The sequence below is a fragment of the Pollachius pollachius genome (genome assembly GCF_949987615.1).
Source record: "Pollachius pollachius genome assembly, chromosome: 2".
NCBI lineage: Eukaryota > Metazoa > Chordata > Actinopteri > Gadiformes > Gadidae > Pollachius > Pollachius pollachius.
Window position 1 is genome coordinate 11290909 of NC_136935.1, and position 16374 is coordinate 11307282.

General features: G+C 40.5%; 1 protein-coding gene across 1 annotated transcript in view; it reads left to right on the forward strand.

Annotated features, from left to right (window-relative positions):
- LOC307070571 (protocadherin-15-like) overlaps positions 1–16374 on the forward strand; it is a gene marked incomplete at its 5' end in the record, with an annotated part of 157721 nt that overhangs the window by 42242 nt on the left and 99105 nt on the right. Inside the window, 5 exons of the mRNA XM_079729078.1 lie at positions 1439–1573; positions 8730–8879; positions 11735–11928; positions 14360–14492; positions 15018–15097. Coding sequence (XP_079585204.1) covers positions 1439–1573; positions 8730–8879; positions 11735–11928; positions 14360–14492; positions 15018–15097 — 692 coding nt within the window. The remainder of the gene's footprint in view (positions 1–1438; positions 1574–8729; positions 8880–11734; positions 11929–14359; positions 14493–15017; positions 15098–16374) is intronic.

The following is a 16374-nucleotide window of genomic DNA, read 5'->3' on the forward strand; positions in this document are numbered from 1 at the left end:
ACGGAATCTGTGTGTCTTCTTCTTCTGCCGCTAAAAATATCCTCCTCCTCAAAATAAAGCCAGCCAACCAGCGATAAGAATGAACCTGTAGCCAGAATGACAGCTGGATATACGGGACCGGGTTGACTTTGAAAGCCTCTGCGGAGAGTGTGGGTTTGGAGTGTTTGGCTTCTTATGCAGATTAATCTCCGTTCCTTCCTTCCTTCTTCCTTTCCTTCCTTCTGTGTTGTTTTATTTTATTCGCTTGCACAGAACCCCCGAACCGGGTTCTCTTCTTTGAACACAAACTTTGTTCGGAAGAATTTGCAGTGTTTCCACTTGATGTGTGGTGACTTGGTGTGTGACGTTTGTAGGTGTGTGTATGCGGGAGTGAGTGTGTGTGTGTGTGTGTGTGTGCGTGCGTGTGTGTGTGTGTGTGTGTGTGTGTATGTGTGTGTGTGTGTGAGTCTGTGTGCTTGCGTGCGTGGGTGTGCAGTAGTTGGATGAAGTAGAGGGAGCGATTTGACATAATTGGTTGACACGATCGACAGACACGCACAGAGTCTGTATATTTATATATACGTGTGTTTGTGTGAGTGTGTGAGTGAGTGTGCGTGTGGTTGAATAAAATGTGTTTTGCTGAACCCCCAAAGCGAGTATAATTAAGTTGTTACTATTCATGGTGCGCCGTCAATGCTGTCACTGGTATATGTTGGTGGTCGCTGGATAGCGACGAACACGCGAGTGCTGAGCGACATGTGATGTCCTTAGCGCACGTGGTTTCGCATTTGACTCGGTTAAACGCTGACAGAAAAACAGCATTGATTTATTCCCTCGCAATGGGATGCTCAGCTCAAAGTCTGAACTTGAGGGTCGATGTTACAAACGCATCTCGAAGACAGAGTGATCGCTATTGTTTAGTAGGGGGGCGTATTAGTATAAGTCATCTAACACTGGGATGGTTCAACTGACTTTCCTGGATTTTATTCATTCTCTCATAGACAACACGATAATGTGGAAACCGTTGGCAATTTTGCGGATGTGATTTGGAATATATCACTTTTATTTTTATTGGCACTTTTCCCAATGAGCAGATCATCATATTGATATGAATCCTCTCATTGCCTCATAAATAAATAAAATATATATTTTTATGTAATGATAGAGTATCTGGGTTATGCCTTTCCAATAACATGTCATGAGGACCGGGGGAAAGGGAATCCACTCCCCGATTTCCGTTTCCCTCTCTGATGCCAGATCAAATGTGTCGTTTGATCTGGCTTGATCTGGTTTCTCTCAGTCCCACAGCTGGGACCTCGGGAAGCAAAAGCCCGCCAAAAAAAGACTGGGGGGGAAAAAAAGGGGGAAAAAAAGCAGCGGATGTCGCCATGGTTACATCCCTAACCTTTTCCCCCTCTGGATCTCCCTCCTCTTTATTAAATGTTCTTCCCTCCGAAAGTCCACAGACCCGATGCTGACCATCACGCTGGACGACTACACGGCTGTCTTCAGACTCTCCACCATGGGGATAGAGCGCTTCCTGCTGCTCCTCCAACCCGTGGATCGGGAGCGACAGATGACCTACACGTTCACGGTAGGCCCCGTGGACCCCCAGCTAACGCCGTCTAACTCCCCTAATGCACACTGTGAGGCAGTACATGGCCCCACGCACACGGCCCCCCTTATCCACGACCTAGGCCCACACACAAAGGCTTGGAAACCACTACCTCACCACACACGCAGTCCCTTTAAACCACTATCCAGCCACACACAGTCCTGTCAAACCATTATCTAGTCGCACACACACAGTCCCTCTTAACCACTACCTAGCCCGACACACACACCCTGTAAAGCACTACCAGTATCAGGCCTCACACACCAGTCCCTCTTAACCACAACCTAGCCCGACACACACACCCTGTACACAACTACCATTACCTAGTCTCACACACACAGTCCCATTAAAACTCTACCTCACCACACACACAGTCCTTTTAAACCACTATCTAGCCGCACACAGTCCTGTCAAACCATTATCTAGTCGCACATACACAGTCCCTCTTAACCACTACATAGCCCGACACACCCACCCTGTACACCACTACCATTACCTAGTCTCACACACACAGTCCCGTTAAAACACTATCTAGCCCCACACAAACACCCTTGTACACCACAACCTAGCCTCAGACACACAGTGCCATTCAAACACTATCAAGCCTCACACAGTCCCATTATCCCCACATGCCCCTTTAAACCAGCATCTTATCCCAAACACATGCATGTCATCCACAATCCAGCCCCACACACTATCAACTTACAATATGGCCACTCTAAACCACCGAGCTCTTTCCCTCACTACATAACAATAAGATCCCCCTGCAGTGTCCCTGCCACATTGGGGAACACTGCAAGTGGATCTTATTGTTATGTAGTGAGGAAAAAAGCTAAATTGCCGCCTGTATAAAAATAAAGCACAAGGGCAGCGTAAACAACTAGAAAAGCTGTAAACAAACCCTTAACCACTGACCCAATTTAAATGACTGCCCACATGTGTGCACTGAAGTGTCCAACTTTGTAGTCTGCGTGTGAAAACTGTGTGAACCAAAATTGATGTCATCACGTTTTTTACTGCAATTTGTTGCATGTTGCTTATTTCTGCAATTTTGAAGCTCAACAGGCAGAGTGCACACAATGCGTGTCCACAGAAATATTTTAGATAAAACGAAGAATATGCATGCCTTGGCCGTGCGTTGACCATCTGGCAACCGACAGAACCAAGAAGTGTTTTCCCATAGTTTATGTGCGATACATTGAGGCAAATGATTTGTCAGGGGATTTGCTGTTCTGTAAATATGTTCCAATGTGGACAACAGGCTTTTCAACTCCTCACTTTGAGGGGAGTAATGGCTGTTTGTTCAACCTGCAACTTATGCAATTACTTTTACCAAGAACTGTGGGAACGTGTGTGTGTGTGGGGGGGAAGGGGGAGCAGAGATTGTGGCATAATTGCTATTTTTTTATCAAACATGACAAAAACAGGAAGCTCTGTTCCCACACGTAGGAAGCTCTGTTCCCACACGTAGTCCTTCCAAACCACTATATTTACCCCCATCTAACACCAAATGTGCCACTTAACCAACGTCTCCATATTTGTAAAGTCTGTTTCGACATCAATACCTAATGCTGTACACAAATTAACCCTGACATATCTGGAGCAACGTGACTTTTACCTATATCGGCCAGCTGTGTCGCCAGCTGGTGAGGTTGTTGTTAGAAGTGAATAGTAGGATACAAGCAATCATATGAGATGGCATAACGTTTTATTAACCCGAGTGGGAAAATAAGTAGCAAATGCAGTCTGCATTTCATGTGCTGGATGAACGAAATACAGAGCCAGACAAATTTTACCGTGACATACAGTTTCAATACTGAAGTACAGTATTGAAAGTTATTCTTTGAATTCATATAGCGATTTTCAAGACACCCCAAGCACTTTACATAGTGAGTCAGTTAGCTAAATATATAAATGAGCTTTTTATACGATTAGTTCTAACAAATTGTTATAATGAATCTTGGTTAATTAATCTTCAGCAAAAGGTGGCAAGACTTTGAACTTTTAAATGGTTTCCTTATTTCCGTTGATGCTCTGAAAATATAAAGTGAAAAAAATCAATTTGCAGCAGCGAGAAAATAAATTCATCTTAATTTGACGGTATACTAAATTGATGTATTTTCTCATTTAAATGTATCATGACATCATAAGCAATCGCATAACATTAAACAATATTTATCATGTTGTGCCAGTAGTCACGTTTCCATCTAAAAGATGAAGCGAATCATTAGAAAGTTTGCAAAAGAGAAATTCGAATTAGGTGCGTTTCCATCAATTACAATTACAATTACAATTAAGGCATTTAGCAATCGCTTTTATCCAAAGCGACTTACATCTGTTAATACACACATTGACACACTGACGGCAGTCAACCGTGCAAGGCGACAGCCAGCTCGTCAGGAGCAGTGGTTGGAGCGGAAAACTAGACACATTCAGGGCTTGTTGTATCCTTTTGATAACATGCTCTCTCTTAGATCCTGATATATAGTGGAATTGCGTTGTTGTGTTCCATCTAAAATAGCTGTAATGTTTTTTTCTTCGATGAGAGCAAGGAAAAGTTTTACCTCTTCAGCTCTCCACACGTAGCTTATCTATTATTCACATTGGCCATCTGTTCCATGGACGTATTTAAAGGATACATTGTACTTATTTATAATTCGAAATTCTTCGCAGCCTTTATACCACAGATACTCTATAGGGTCTATAGCATATAACAGCGTTTTCTGATTACAGCTTAATGCATTTTCCACAATTGACCGGCTCTTGTTTTGAAGGCTGAACAGACAATTTGACTGGAATTACTTAGTAGGTGTCCATATATCAGGGATTAATGGACACGGTATAGTTAAAGGATATACAGACACAGACATCTTATATATATATATATATATATATATATGATATAGGATGTCTATGTATACAAACGCTTAAAAATATTATATTGGCGCTACAAGTGGGGGGCCGGTCCTTATGCGGAAATCGGAAAGACGTTGCCAGTCCTGTGCGTTCAATGTTCGCTACGTCACAGCTGTTTCGAAAAGTGTGTTTCCATCTCCCACTTTGCGCATTTACTCTCTTTTGTATAAGTCAAAAAACACCTCAAGTGAGCGGAAAAACTTTTAATGCGAATTTTGGTGTTTCCATCACCGTTTACTGATTCGATACTTCAAAATTCGCATAAAAGCAGGGGGATGGAAACGCAGCAACTAAGACTTTATTTAGAATATTAAAGGTGTGATGTTTGGAATGTAGTGGCGTCTGTAGTGGCAATTCAACAAACTGTATCATTAACATTAATATGTATTCTTATTTTAATTATATTGTGGTGTACAAACAACATAAAGTACAGACACAATATATATATATTTCTATATGTTGATCAGTTTGTAATTTCACTTTCGTTCATTTACCTCTGATTGTCGTTTTGGATATAACTTTGTTTTATAGTACAATAAAAGTGGTTTAAATAAAGTTGGAACCTTCCGTTTTGTTACGAGAAACAGAATAGGAACCTTTATTTTTGGTTGTCTTGGCTAAATGTTCCTGTAAAGAGTAAATGGCTTTCTTGTGGCGGCTGTTAGTATTCTGCTCTCTCACAGTCACTTTCTCTTTCTTCTACCAAAATCCCCTTACTAATGTATAACAGAAAACTCAAGACATTTAAAATGCAGCAGTAAGTGCACACATTTAGAAGATACTTCAATTTACTTAATTTGGTGTTGCAGCCACTTTCTCTGTTGATGTTTGGTCTTTCTCTCTCAAAATGACTTCCACTACCTTATTTATTCATCTAGCTTTTTGCTTTTCTTTGGTGAGTAAGCCTACTTGATAGTATCCCGTGATGAATAGTTTGGCAATAAAGTGTGACCTTATGGCAACCTTCTCTTACTCCCCTCTCTCTCAGTTTGATAGCCTCAAGTGTGGAAGATATTCCACTTAGTGTTAAGAGAGGTACATTCCTTAATTGACTGGTACATATCTCCATCCTTCACATTCAAAAAAGCACCAGCTGTTGGAAGTCAGATCTATGTATTTGTTTTGAAAAGAAAGCGAGGCAGATATATGCGTGAACAATAACTTCAAACAAACAAGCAGAAGAAATTAACTTTTAGTTTCCCCTCCCCATTCATTTATTCAAAGTTTGTGTTATCTCATTCAATATGCTCCAATTTGCACATTACGTAAAATGCAATATTGACTGAGCAGGATAAGTCAGTGTTTTTATCAAGTGTTTTAGTGTCAATGTCGTCAACTAATTGGTTGGAATTCTACATCGGCCTTTGTCAAAATGTTGTTCTCTAAGTTAATTATGTTAAAATACACTTGGCACATGTTAAAAAACAACATTTTTGCCTATTCTATAAAATTTGCATAAAAGCAGGGGGATGGAAACGCAGCTACTAAGACATTATTTAGAATTTTAAAGGTGTGATGTTTGGAATGGAGTGGCATCTGTAGTGGCAATTCAACAAACTGTATCATTAACATTAATATGTATTCTTATGTTAATTATATTGTGGTGTACAAACAACATAAAGCACAGACACAATATATCTATTTCTATATGTTGATCTGTTTGTAATTTCACTTTCGTTCATTTACCTCTGATTGTCGTTTTGGATATAACTTTGTTTTATAGTACAATAAAAGTGGTTTAAATAAAGTTGGAACCTTCCTTTTTGTTACGAGAAACAGAATAGGAACCTTTGTTTTTGGTTGTCTTGGCTAAATGTTCCTGTAAAGAGTAAATGGTTTTCTTGTGGCGGCTGTTAGTATTCTGCTCTCTCACAGTCACTTTCTCTTTCTTCTACCAATATCCCCTTACTAATGTATAACAGAAAACTCAAGACATCTAAAATGCAGCAGTAAGTGCACACATTTAGAAGATACTTCAATTTACTTAACAGAAAGTAATTTGGTGATGCAGCCACTTTCTCTGTTGATGTTTGGTCTTCCTCTCTCAAAATGACTTCCACTACCTTATTTATTCATTTAGCTTTTTGCTTTTCTTTGGTGAGTAAGCCTACTTGATAGTATCCCGTGATGAATAGTTTGGCAATAAAGTGTGACCTTATGGCAACCTTCTCTTACTCCCCTCTCTCTCAGTTTGATAGCCTCAAGTGTGGAAGATATTCCACTTAGTGTTCAGAGAGGTACATTCCTTAATTGACTGGTACATATCTCCATCCTTCACATTCAAAAAAGCACCAGCTGTTGGAAGTCAGATCTATGTATTTGTTTTGAAAAGAAAGCGAGGCAGATATATGCGTGAACAATAACTTCAAACAAACAAGCAGAAGAAATTAACTTTTAGTTCTCCCTCCCCATTCATTTATTCAAAGTTTATGTTATCTCATTCAATATGCTCCAATTTGCACATTACATAAAACACAATATTGACTGAGCAGGATAAGTCAGTGTTTTAGTATCAATGTCGTCAACTAATTGGTTGAAATACTACATCAGCCTTTGTCAAAATTCTCTAAGTTAATTATGTTAAAATACACTTGGCACATGTTAAAAAACAAGATTTTTGCCTATTCTATTTTAGATGCATTTCTAATCAAATGAAATTAGATAACCAAATATCCCTGGGAACATTTATAGCTATTCCAAGTAGGAGAGTGTATGTAGACTTATGTGGCTTCACCTATAATCTGCGTGTGTGCAATATATCAGTACATGTATTGGTGAACGTTGTTTTCAATAATCTAAACTACTATTTGTATTAGTTATTGATAATAATTGCTTGCAGAAGCAAACATAAAATTATAATTAGTTTTGTCAGGTAGTTCCCGGCATTAAGAATCATCCTTCTCATGCTAGGGCTGGTTGTTTTTGTACTACAGTATGAAACTATCCTTTTGTCAAAGGAATCATTATTAAAGTATTGTATTAAAAGTATATTCAACAGACCACTTTGTGGTCTATGTTCAATTAATTCTTCATCTTCTTTACAGTTAAGAATATTTAGCTTTTTCTTTCACCTCTTCCAACACGATTCAGAAGCATTCCTACTTTGTTTGACGTTAACCCGAACCATTGGTACAACAGTTATATTATTAGCTGTGAGCTATCAAACCAACTGTTGTGAGGAAGGTTAACATTTTTAGGGTTTGAGATGGGTATTCCACATTTGCCAAATACATTATATTTAAATAGTTGATATTCATATTGCACACAGCTTGGATGCGGCAGCAAAGATACAGCTCAGTTCCTTTCAGCAGAAGACTAAAAACCTTTGACCTGCTATACTTACTAAAAAATTATATTGACCAAACTGGAAAACTAAAAACTATTTTGATGAAGAAATTGCATCACGTTTCATACCATCAATTGTAACTGTAAAGACCTGTAGAGGTTTTATTAAAATAAACTTGAAGGATTAAAAAAAGGTCATGGAAATATATATAATTATGGGTACTTAATAGATTTTCAAGTGAAGTTTTTTGTTTGTATTGTGGCAGAGGTACTTTTATTTACAGTTATTTATTATTTTTACATTTCTTCCATAACCGCAAGCTCGAAAAGTGATTTATTCCTTGGCCACACTGTTACATTAGTTGCATAATGTATCATTTATGCAAATTCATCAAACAGTACTTCCCCCACAGGGCAAAAAAATGAACTCAATTTCGTAGAGCTTCACAGAGTTAACATTAATGTTATTATTTAGTCTCGTTCTATGAAAAATGTATACCGTATTTTTAATAAAATGGTAATACACATATGGCAGCTAAATCAACTGCATTTTAGTGCGATTTATATGCTGGTCAAATTTATGAGGCAGCACACTTTATTATGAATTGTGGTTTACTTTGCAGTCAATTCGCAACATTTCATACCAATTGTTTAGAAATAGAAAGGACCATTATTACTCTGGAGCTATGCTATGGGGTTCCTCAGTAAGGTTATGAATGACGCTAAATACTGCTAAATACTGCCACTATAACCGACACATTCTGCTACCTGTTGTTTAACTTTAACCAACTTCATAGTGCTGTGTCCACTTTACCTTTCGGCCCCGTTATGCTAAACATTGACCCAAACTTGTGGATTGATTGATTCTGAACTGTACGTAATGGTCCTCCGGCTAGAGATTCACCTCAACCTTCTTTGTCTGTTGTGCTTCCAGATGGTGGCGTCGGATGGCGTTCAGCGGAGCCAGCCGGTGATTGTGAACATCCTGGTGATTGACGCCAACGACAACACGCCAGCCTTCGGCGACGTCTCCTACAACATCGAGGTGTTCACCAACATGCAGCCCGGGGAGACGGTGCTACAGGTAACCAGCCCCACGTCTCAGCCCTCCCAGCAACTTTTCTTTCTTTTTACTTTGTATGCCATTTGTCCTTTTGCTTTTTATTTTGTTCCTTCCTCCCTTCTTTCTTTCTTTCTTTCTTTCTTTCTTTCTTTCTTTCTTTCATTATTGTTTTCTTACATTTTCTTACATTGTTTCTTTTATTCATTCTTTATTTCCTCACATCCTCTCCCTTCCTCTCTCCGTTATTTATTTTATTCATCCATACACTCCTACATTCCTTCCTTCGTTTTCTTCTTTCGTCATATTTTGTTTGACTAGTCTATCCTCATCTTGGTCTCTCTACATCTGGGGTCTATGGTCTTTTTTTCGTAAGAGAAAAACAAGTATATAAAAGTATCTCAACCATGATGAAACAGATGTTTCTGCACCGTATTTGATCGGCTGTCAAGACTAAGTGAAAGTATCTGTATTCCCCCCCCCCCCCCCCGCTTCCTTTGTTGTGTCTGTCAGAGGAAGCCGGGCAACTGTTGACTCAATAGATTGTCTGCTATCATGACTGGAGCTAATGCACTGTGGGAGTGAGCTTAACTCCTACGACCGGTAATCAATCCTCGTCCGGGGATCGCCGGACTCTAGATCCGGTCCAGGTTGTGTTAGAAAAGGCTTTAGCTTGGTAAACGCTTGGCTCTCCCACGATCCATGTTAATGGATCAGAAAGGTTTGTTTGTGGGTTCTGTTTGACGCATGGAAGCTCTGCAAATGGCACAGTGTTTTCTTCGCTCTGTGTTATTTTCGTACTGTCAACGATGACGTTGGAGTAATTATCCCCGTTCTATCGAAAAACCTCTTAACTGAAACAGACATGACCCCATCATCTTGCATAATATAGAATGAATTTTCGTTTTTTCAACACAATTATTTCATTATATCCTTCCCGTTGACAGTTTCCCTCCGCACAGCCCCTTGCAAAGACAAAAATAAACACACACAGGCATGCCCCCCCCCAAAAAAGAAATCAAGTTTAATCAGAGTAAGAACTGGTTTGGGCCCTCTGCTCTAAACCAGGCCACGGGTTCGCGGGTCGACTTGTCTGACCGCCTTTAAAAAACATTCATTAGAGTGGGCCTCCCAGAGGAGTTCAGCGCTCCATGGTTCTTCCACAGCTTTATGAAACAAAAGGAGGATTCCCGGCTATATTTTATTGTGATTTCCATGGCTCACATATATAAGGACTGGAGATAAGAATATCCTGAATATAAATCTCTCTTTGTTTTGCTCAAACGTGAGATAGCAAATGAAGAATATCTATTGCTTTTATGGTAAAGACATAATCAAATCTAAATAAGGCTCCTAGTGTCTAATCCTAATCACATCAAAAGATTACCTGGAAAACCCTCCCCACCAAAAAATAATCCCATTCCAATTCTTTCAAATCTATAGTTTTTCGAACTCAGCAATTTACCCATAACCGTTTATCATAGTAAAGGTCAGCCAAACGAAATCAGAATTTTAACGGAAGCAATAAAAATCCTGAAAGGTCAGACGTTTTGTACCACGCTGTGTGTGTGAGCGCCATGTAAACCTCCAGCTAAATGCCAGCTGTTGCTGTAGCTGCTGTTGTTCCTGCCTCTACATGAAACAAGGGGTCAGGTATTCATAATCGAATGGAAATGAGCCAGGATAATCCTCTGAGCCGCTCCTCTGTAAACATTTTGTTATTGTTTGTTTTTATTGCTTTAAGTGGACCTCTTGGCAGACTCCCTAAACCTGCTGGGGTGAGGTTTTAAAGTTGCAGAGAGAGAGAGAGAGAGAAAGAGAGAGCGAGAGAGAGAGAGAGAGAGAGAGAGAGAGAGGGAGAGAGAGAGAGAGAGAGAGAGAGAGAGAGAACCCCAAAACGTGCCCCTTCTCTCTCTATGTGGTGGAGCTATGATAACTGGTGGGACCAATCAGGGAAGAGTAACCCTGATTGATCAGAAATTTGCCCGGAGCGGTCTAATGTCAAAACGCTCTCAAACAGAACAGATATACACACAAAGTGTTTCATTCACTATAAGCTGATTAACAGCCTTTTTAACCAATCAACTCAAACAACCATCTTAAATCGTACCTACATCACCTTTTAATAACTATTGGGAGACTCCCTTGAAGCATAAACGGTTGAAGAAAACACTATCATCCTTATCATCACCCTTGTACCACATTTACATTCACATCTACATTTGGAGGGTTGGACCACTGGGCCGATGCTGTCAGTGGTTTTCCCCCATACTGTGAAACATTTACTGTCTGGCTGATTCACACCAGCACCCTCCCCCAACCCACTCCTCCCTCTTAATAACTCTTCCTTTGAAGCCCTCTAGCAACTAGTCGTCCTCCTCATCTTCTTGGTCTTGTTCATATTTACATGTGTTAATTTAGCAGCTACACGTACTGACTTACAAGTATGGCTTGCATAATTGATGTTTCAATCCATGAGGTAAATTCAATGTTTCAATCAATCCAGCAAGAACGACTTTTAATGTCTGAGCTGTAGGAATAAAAAAAATGAACCATATATTCATGTTATTATATCTTTTAAATGTTATATGTTGTATCATTCATTATATTTTTTTAATTAGTTTCTCTCTCTCTCTCTCTCTCTCTCTCTCTCTCTCTCTCTCTCTCTCTCTCTCTCTCTCTCTCTCTCTCTCTATCTGTCTCTCTATATAACTCTAACTTTCTCTAAATCCCTTTCAACACCCTTTTCCGACCTGACTCTCTCTTACTATCATTCCACCCTCACCCTCTCCCCCCCTATCTCTCTGTGTCTCTCAACCCAACATCCCTCGCTCTCCGTCCTCTCTCTGTGTCTCTCTGCCCCTCTTCCCCTGTCGCAGCTGTCCGCCGTGGATGCGGACGAGGGCTCCAATGGCCTGGTGACCTATGAGATCCTGGCGGGGGCCCTAGGGGACTTTGTGATCAACAACCGTACGGGTCGCATCACCGTGGCGACGGGTGTGGCCCTGGTTGTGGGTCGCTCCTACACCCTCACCGTCAAGGCGTCGGACAACGCCCCCGGGATCCAGAGAAGGTACCGCCTCCCACCCATTGATTAGTTAGTAATGGCTTTGCTGTGACATTGCCTATCACGGCACTAAAGGCCCTTTAAATAGGGAGTCTGTGGGGTATTATACATGCTCTGCTAACCAGTGTCTAGCACCTGGGTAACGCAGGGTTGCCAGGTTGCGCCTGAACTCTCATCACACACTATCAGAGAGTGGAGAGGTGAGGAATGAAAGCTATCCAATTAGAGACCGGACACTGATTAGGTGGTCTGCTGACCTTCCCACAAAATCATCAGTGCTAGCCGGGTAGCAATGGACCTGGCTATTTCTTTTGGGTTTTTTGTTAAATGTTAAAGGTGCTGTTGATAAGATTGGAGAATTGTAAAAAAGCGAGCACGAGAGCACGATTTTAAAACTACAGCGTAAGAAACATCTGCACCCTCCTTACGATTCTCCGCCGTGGAGAAGTGTTGCGTTTCATGCACCTGGGATTGACAGGCGAGATGGATACCCCGAACCAGTCAGGGAAAGAGACGCTCTGATTGGTCAGAAATTAGCTGAGGGTCTAAAGGTTGAACTGGATCAACCGGAGGCAGGTTCAGTCAACTCTAAATGAGGATTCACCACGTGCATTTCACTCACATCTGATGGATGGCGATTTCTAACAAATTGCACCCAAGTAGTAGCTCTTGAATCTTACCCGCCGCACCTTTAATAATATGTGGCTATGACTGACATGGTTTGATTGTAATTAGTACAATTCCTTGTTCCCTTTTAGTTATTTGTTGTTGTTTTTCCCAAAATGGTCCAGGGTTTGTCTGTCTTATTGAATTACTCCTTCATATACATTTTATGTCCATTCCAATTGGTGCTTTTTTTTTATTTCATTAAACTTTCACACAGACCGTGAATTCAGTTGAGTGTGGAAATGGGGGAGAAACCTTTGAAAAACATCTGACAAAGAAAGGGGATATTTGCATTTGTAGCTGTGCAGGCACAGTCTATTTTTCTTCTCCTTAATGTTGACTGTGTGATGTTTAAGACATGGATCGGTTCAACATTTGATTTTTGGATTGTGTTTCCGTCTTAGCACAAAGGAACACAAAGAAACAAGAGAACAATCAAGATTCAAGTGTATTTCTTTTTCTGAAGCCTATAAAGGTGTCAGGAAACAACTCCAACTGTAGAATATTTTAGAATTTTTTAGGATTGTGGGTGGAATGGGTTTTATATGAGATAGTTTCCCTTCACTGTTTTCCACTGTGCAAATGCACATCCATTTGCCCGTGCAGAAAACAGCAAGGAAACGTACGTTTAAGCAACTTTTGGGGAGAACTTCTAACCAACAAACATTAGAATTGTTCTGACCAACCATGTAGAGCCTTTTATTTTATCATCTAGTTCCATCTTCAAGGAATGGCTGAGTGCCTTTATAGTTCCTCCAAGAATGGGTTTTTGGAGAAAAAGAAAGCAGCAGAAACGTTACCATTTCTGAAGTCAGTGTTCCATACAAGTTTAAGTTTGCCATTTAGCTGAAACGTTTATCCAAAGCAACTCACAAGTGATGCTGAGAACAATGAAAGCATATAGCCATAACCAACGTTTTAAATGAAGCATATTTCTAAAATTAACTACTGGGTAAATTGTAGTGCACCTACAGGGATCACAAAACACTCAAGTTTAGTACTTAGGAGCCATCAACCAGTTGATACCAATGTTAATCTAATCGAGCCAACACTGAATTCTTACAAGCATAACGCGAGTAACACATTACATCTTCAGTCCAATAGCAAAGTTGAGCAAATGTCACACATTGACACATTAAATATTAAATATAAGATATTAATCAAATTCGAACATTATCACGTCTTAACACTGCCAAAACATCGGTGCCGCTCCTGGTGACAATTGGTTTGTGTTTCTTTGAGACTGTGTTAATGAAGGTATTTTCGACAAGAGTGCAGATCTCATTGCAACTGAGGGGGAGCACAAACATGGAATTCTTTCAAAAGCATAATCTGGAGGGGACATCAATAACATATACATCAATTGATCTGCTATAACAGACACACAGCATTTAATAGAGGCTTAATATATATATATATATATATATATAAATATTAAGGGCCACATATCCACAAATGCAGCAAATAGCCCGCCAATGGAATATGCAATGCTTAAGACCACTGATGCAGAATAAATGGAGACGACATGAACAAAGCCTTTAGTCTTGTGTTTACGTGTGAAATATTGCAAAACTTGAGTCGGCTTCTGTTGAATATTTAAATATATATTTTCAATGACTTGCATTACGAAATAATTTATATTGGGGGGGGACAACTTCATGTTTTTACGAAGTTGGAGGGGACACGAACCCTCCCCTCCCCGGGATCTGTGCCCATGGTTTATGAAGCGTGGGAGGCAATAAGTGTGTTATGGTGTTATTTCCGCTGCCAGGAGCTCTATCACCACAGTGTATATTGAAGTGCTACCGCCCAACAACCAGAGCCCCCCACGCTTCCCCCTCTTCAGCTACAGCGTGGAGGTCAGCGAGGCCATGAGGCTGGGAGCCATCCTTCTGGACCTCCAGGTATGACCCGGTCACAACCACCCACCCACACGCACAAGCGCTCTCTCTCTTTCTCTCTCTTTCTCTCGCTCTCTCTCGCATACTCACACATAGACAAATATACGCATAAACACATGCATGCACTCTCTCTCTTCGCTCTCTCTCTCTCTCGCAAACATATGCATACACACACAAACACACGTGTATGCACAAACACACATGAAAACATGCAGGCATGCATACACACAGATTTTTGCACACATGCAAACATTCACACACACACACACACACACACACACACACACACACACACACACACACACACAAACTGGCAGGAAAAGAAACACACATTCACTGAACACCAGCAATAACGCACACACTTATTCCCTTCGAGAACACTTATTTCTTGAATTTGAATGTAAATAGTGGCATTTATGTGTATGCTGTATATAAAAACCATATATTTAGCTCACTGTATTCTAACAACCTAGTCTGGTGTTATGGAGCATTTCATTAAGTGTCATCTGTCTTTCTTCCTTCCGCTAGGCGAGAGACAGAGAGAACGACCCAATCACATACCGCATCGTGAGCGGGGACCCCGAGCAGAGATTCAACCTCACAGAAACGTAAGTTCCCACACTTATGCCTCAATGCCAATGTCTTCAAGGATTGTGCCTGTTATGACTATGACATTTGTTAGACTCACCCCCTCTCGCCCTACGCATATTTCGAAATCGGGCAGTTTGCGATCAATTGACATCCATTATTTTCCAAACAAGTGTTGAGCAGCTCCCATGGCTCTATCTTCGTTTTACCTAACAGGAAAGCACAAACTGCCCTGGCTATGTAGGGCTCTCAAGCTCTGGTCGGTTGGTCGATATTCACTTATTCCACCGAATTCTCATTGGTTGCTTCTAAATCCATTATATTCGGGAGCAGGAGGAATTAATTTCAGAATGATCTATTCCAAAGAGCTCTATTGTGTTAGAAATAACATGAATAATGAATGAAAATAATATGCAAGGCTCTGTAGATTTGGTTATAATAATCATATGCTTTAATAGACTAAGAATTATAAGACAGGAGGTCATAACACCCTGGTTTCACAACTTTGAACTCGCCCAACTTAAGGATGACTGTTAAATTACTTATAGAACATTCTGTTGGCTACAAACTAATCAACACCATGTCAAGTAAGTCGTTGGTGTGGCAGCATTTGGTTAAAACGGACAAAGGGTATTCTAAAAACAGTCGGCATAAGTTATTACTTGTCAATTGGTCTTTGATGCTCAGTCAACTTTCTTGATTTACCCCCCCGTAGGCTTGGGAGTAGGAACTTATCAGACTTGGCGCCTTGGCACGCACCACAGCGTCATGCATTCGGAACAATTATATGAAACAGAACAAAACCGAGAATCTGATCTTCCAACGTGTTGTATGTCTCCCTCGTGATGCTGCCCGGCGCGGCTCTCCCTGGCTCATCTGTTGTGACTTGCCTTGCATTGAATATCTGAAAAGCCATACATCTGAATCCCGCTGACTTCCTCCAAACAGCAATAGGGTGATATTTAGGCTAGCAGGTAGAGTAGAGTTGCATTGTGGCCGTTAAGTTAATCTTGTCATTGTTTTTGTTTTATTTTCCCCTATCGAGCAATCAAGTTGGTTTGAGAGTTGGTTGAATTTCCGTCAACTAAGATTTTCTTTGTTTGAAGACAGCCCTACTATTTTGATATAATCACATCCCGCATATGATTACAAAAAAAAGTGTAAGCAGAAAACGATGCAGTCCTTGCATGGTATATTGTTTTCCTATAATATCGCCTGGAAACGAGAAATAAAACATCAAGGTCCCTTTTTTCCTTTGATTGGATTCCTTGGCAACATAATGGGTCTTTGTCCTTTC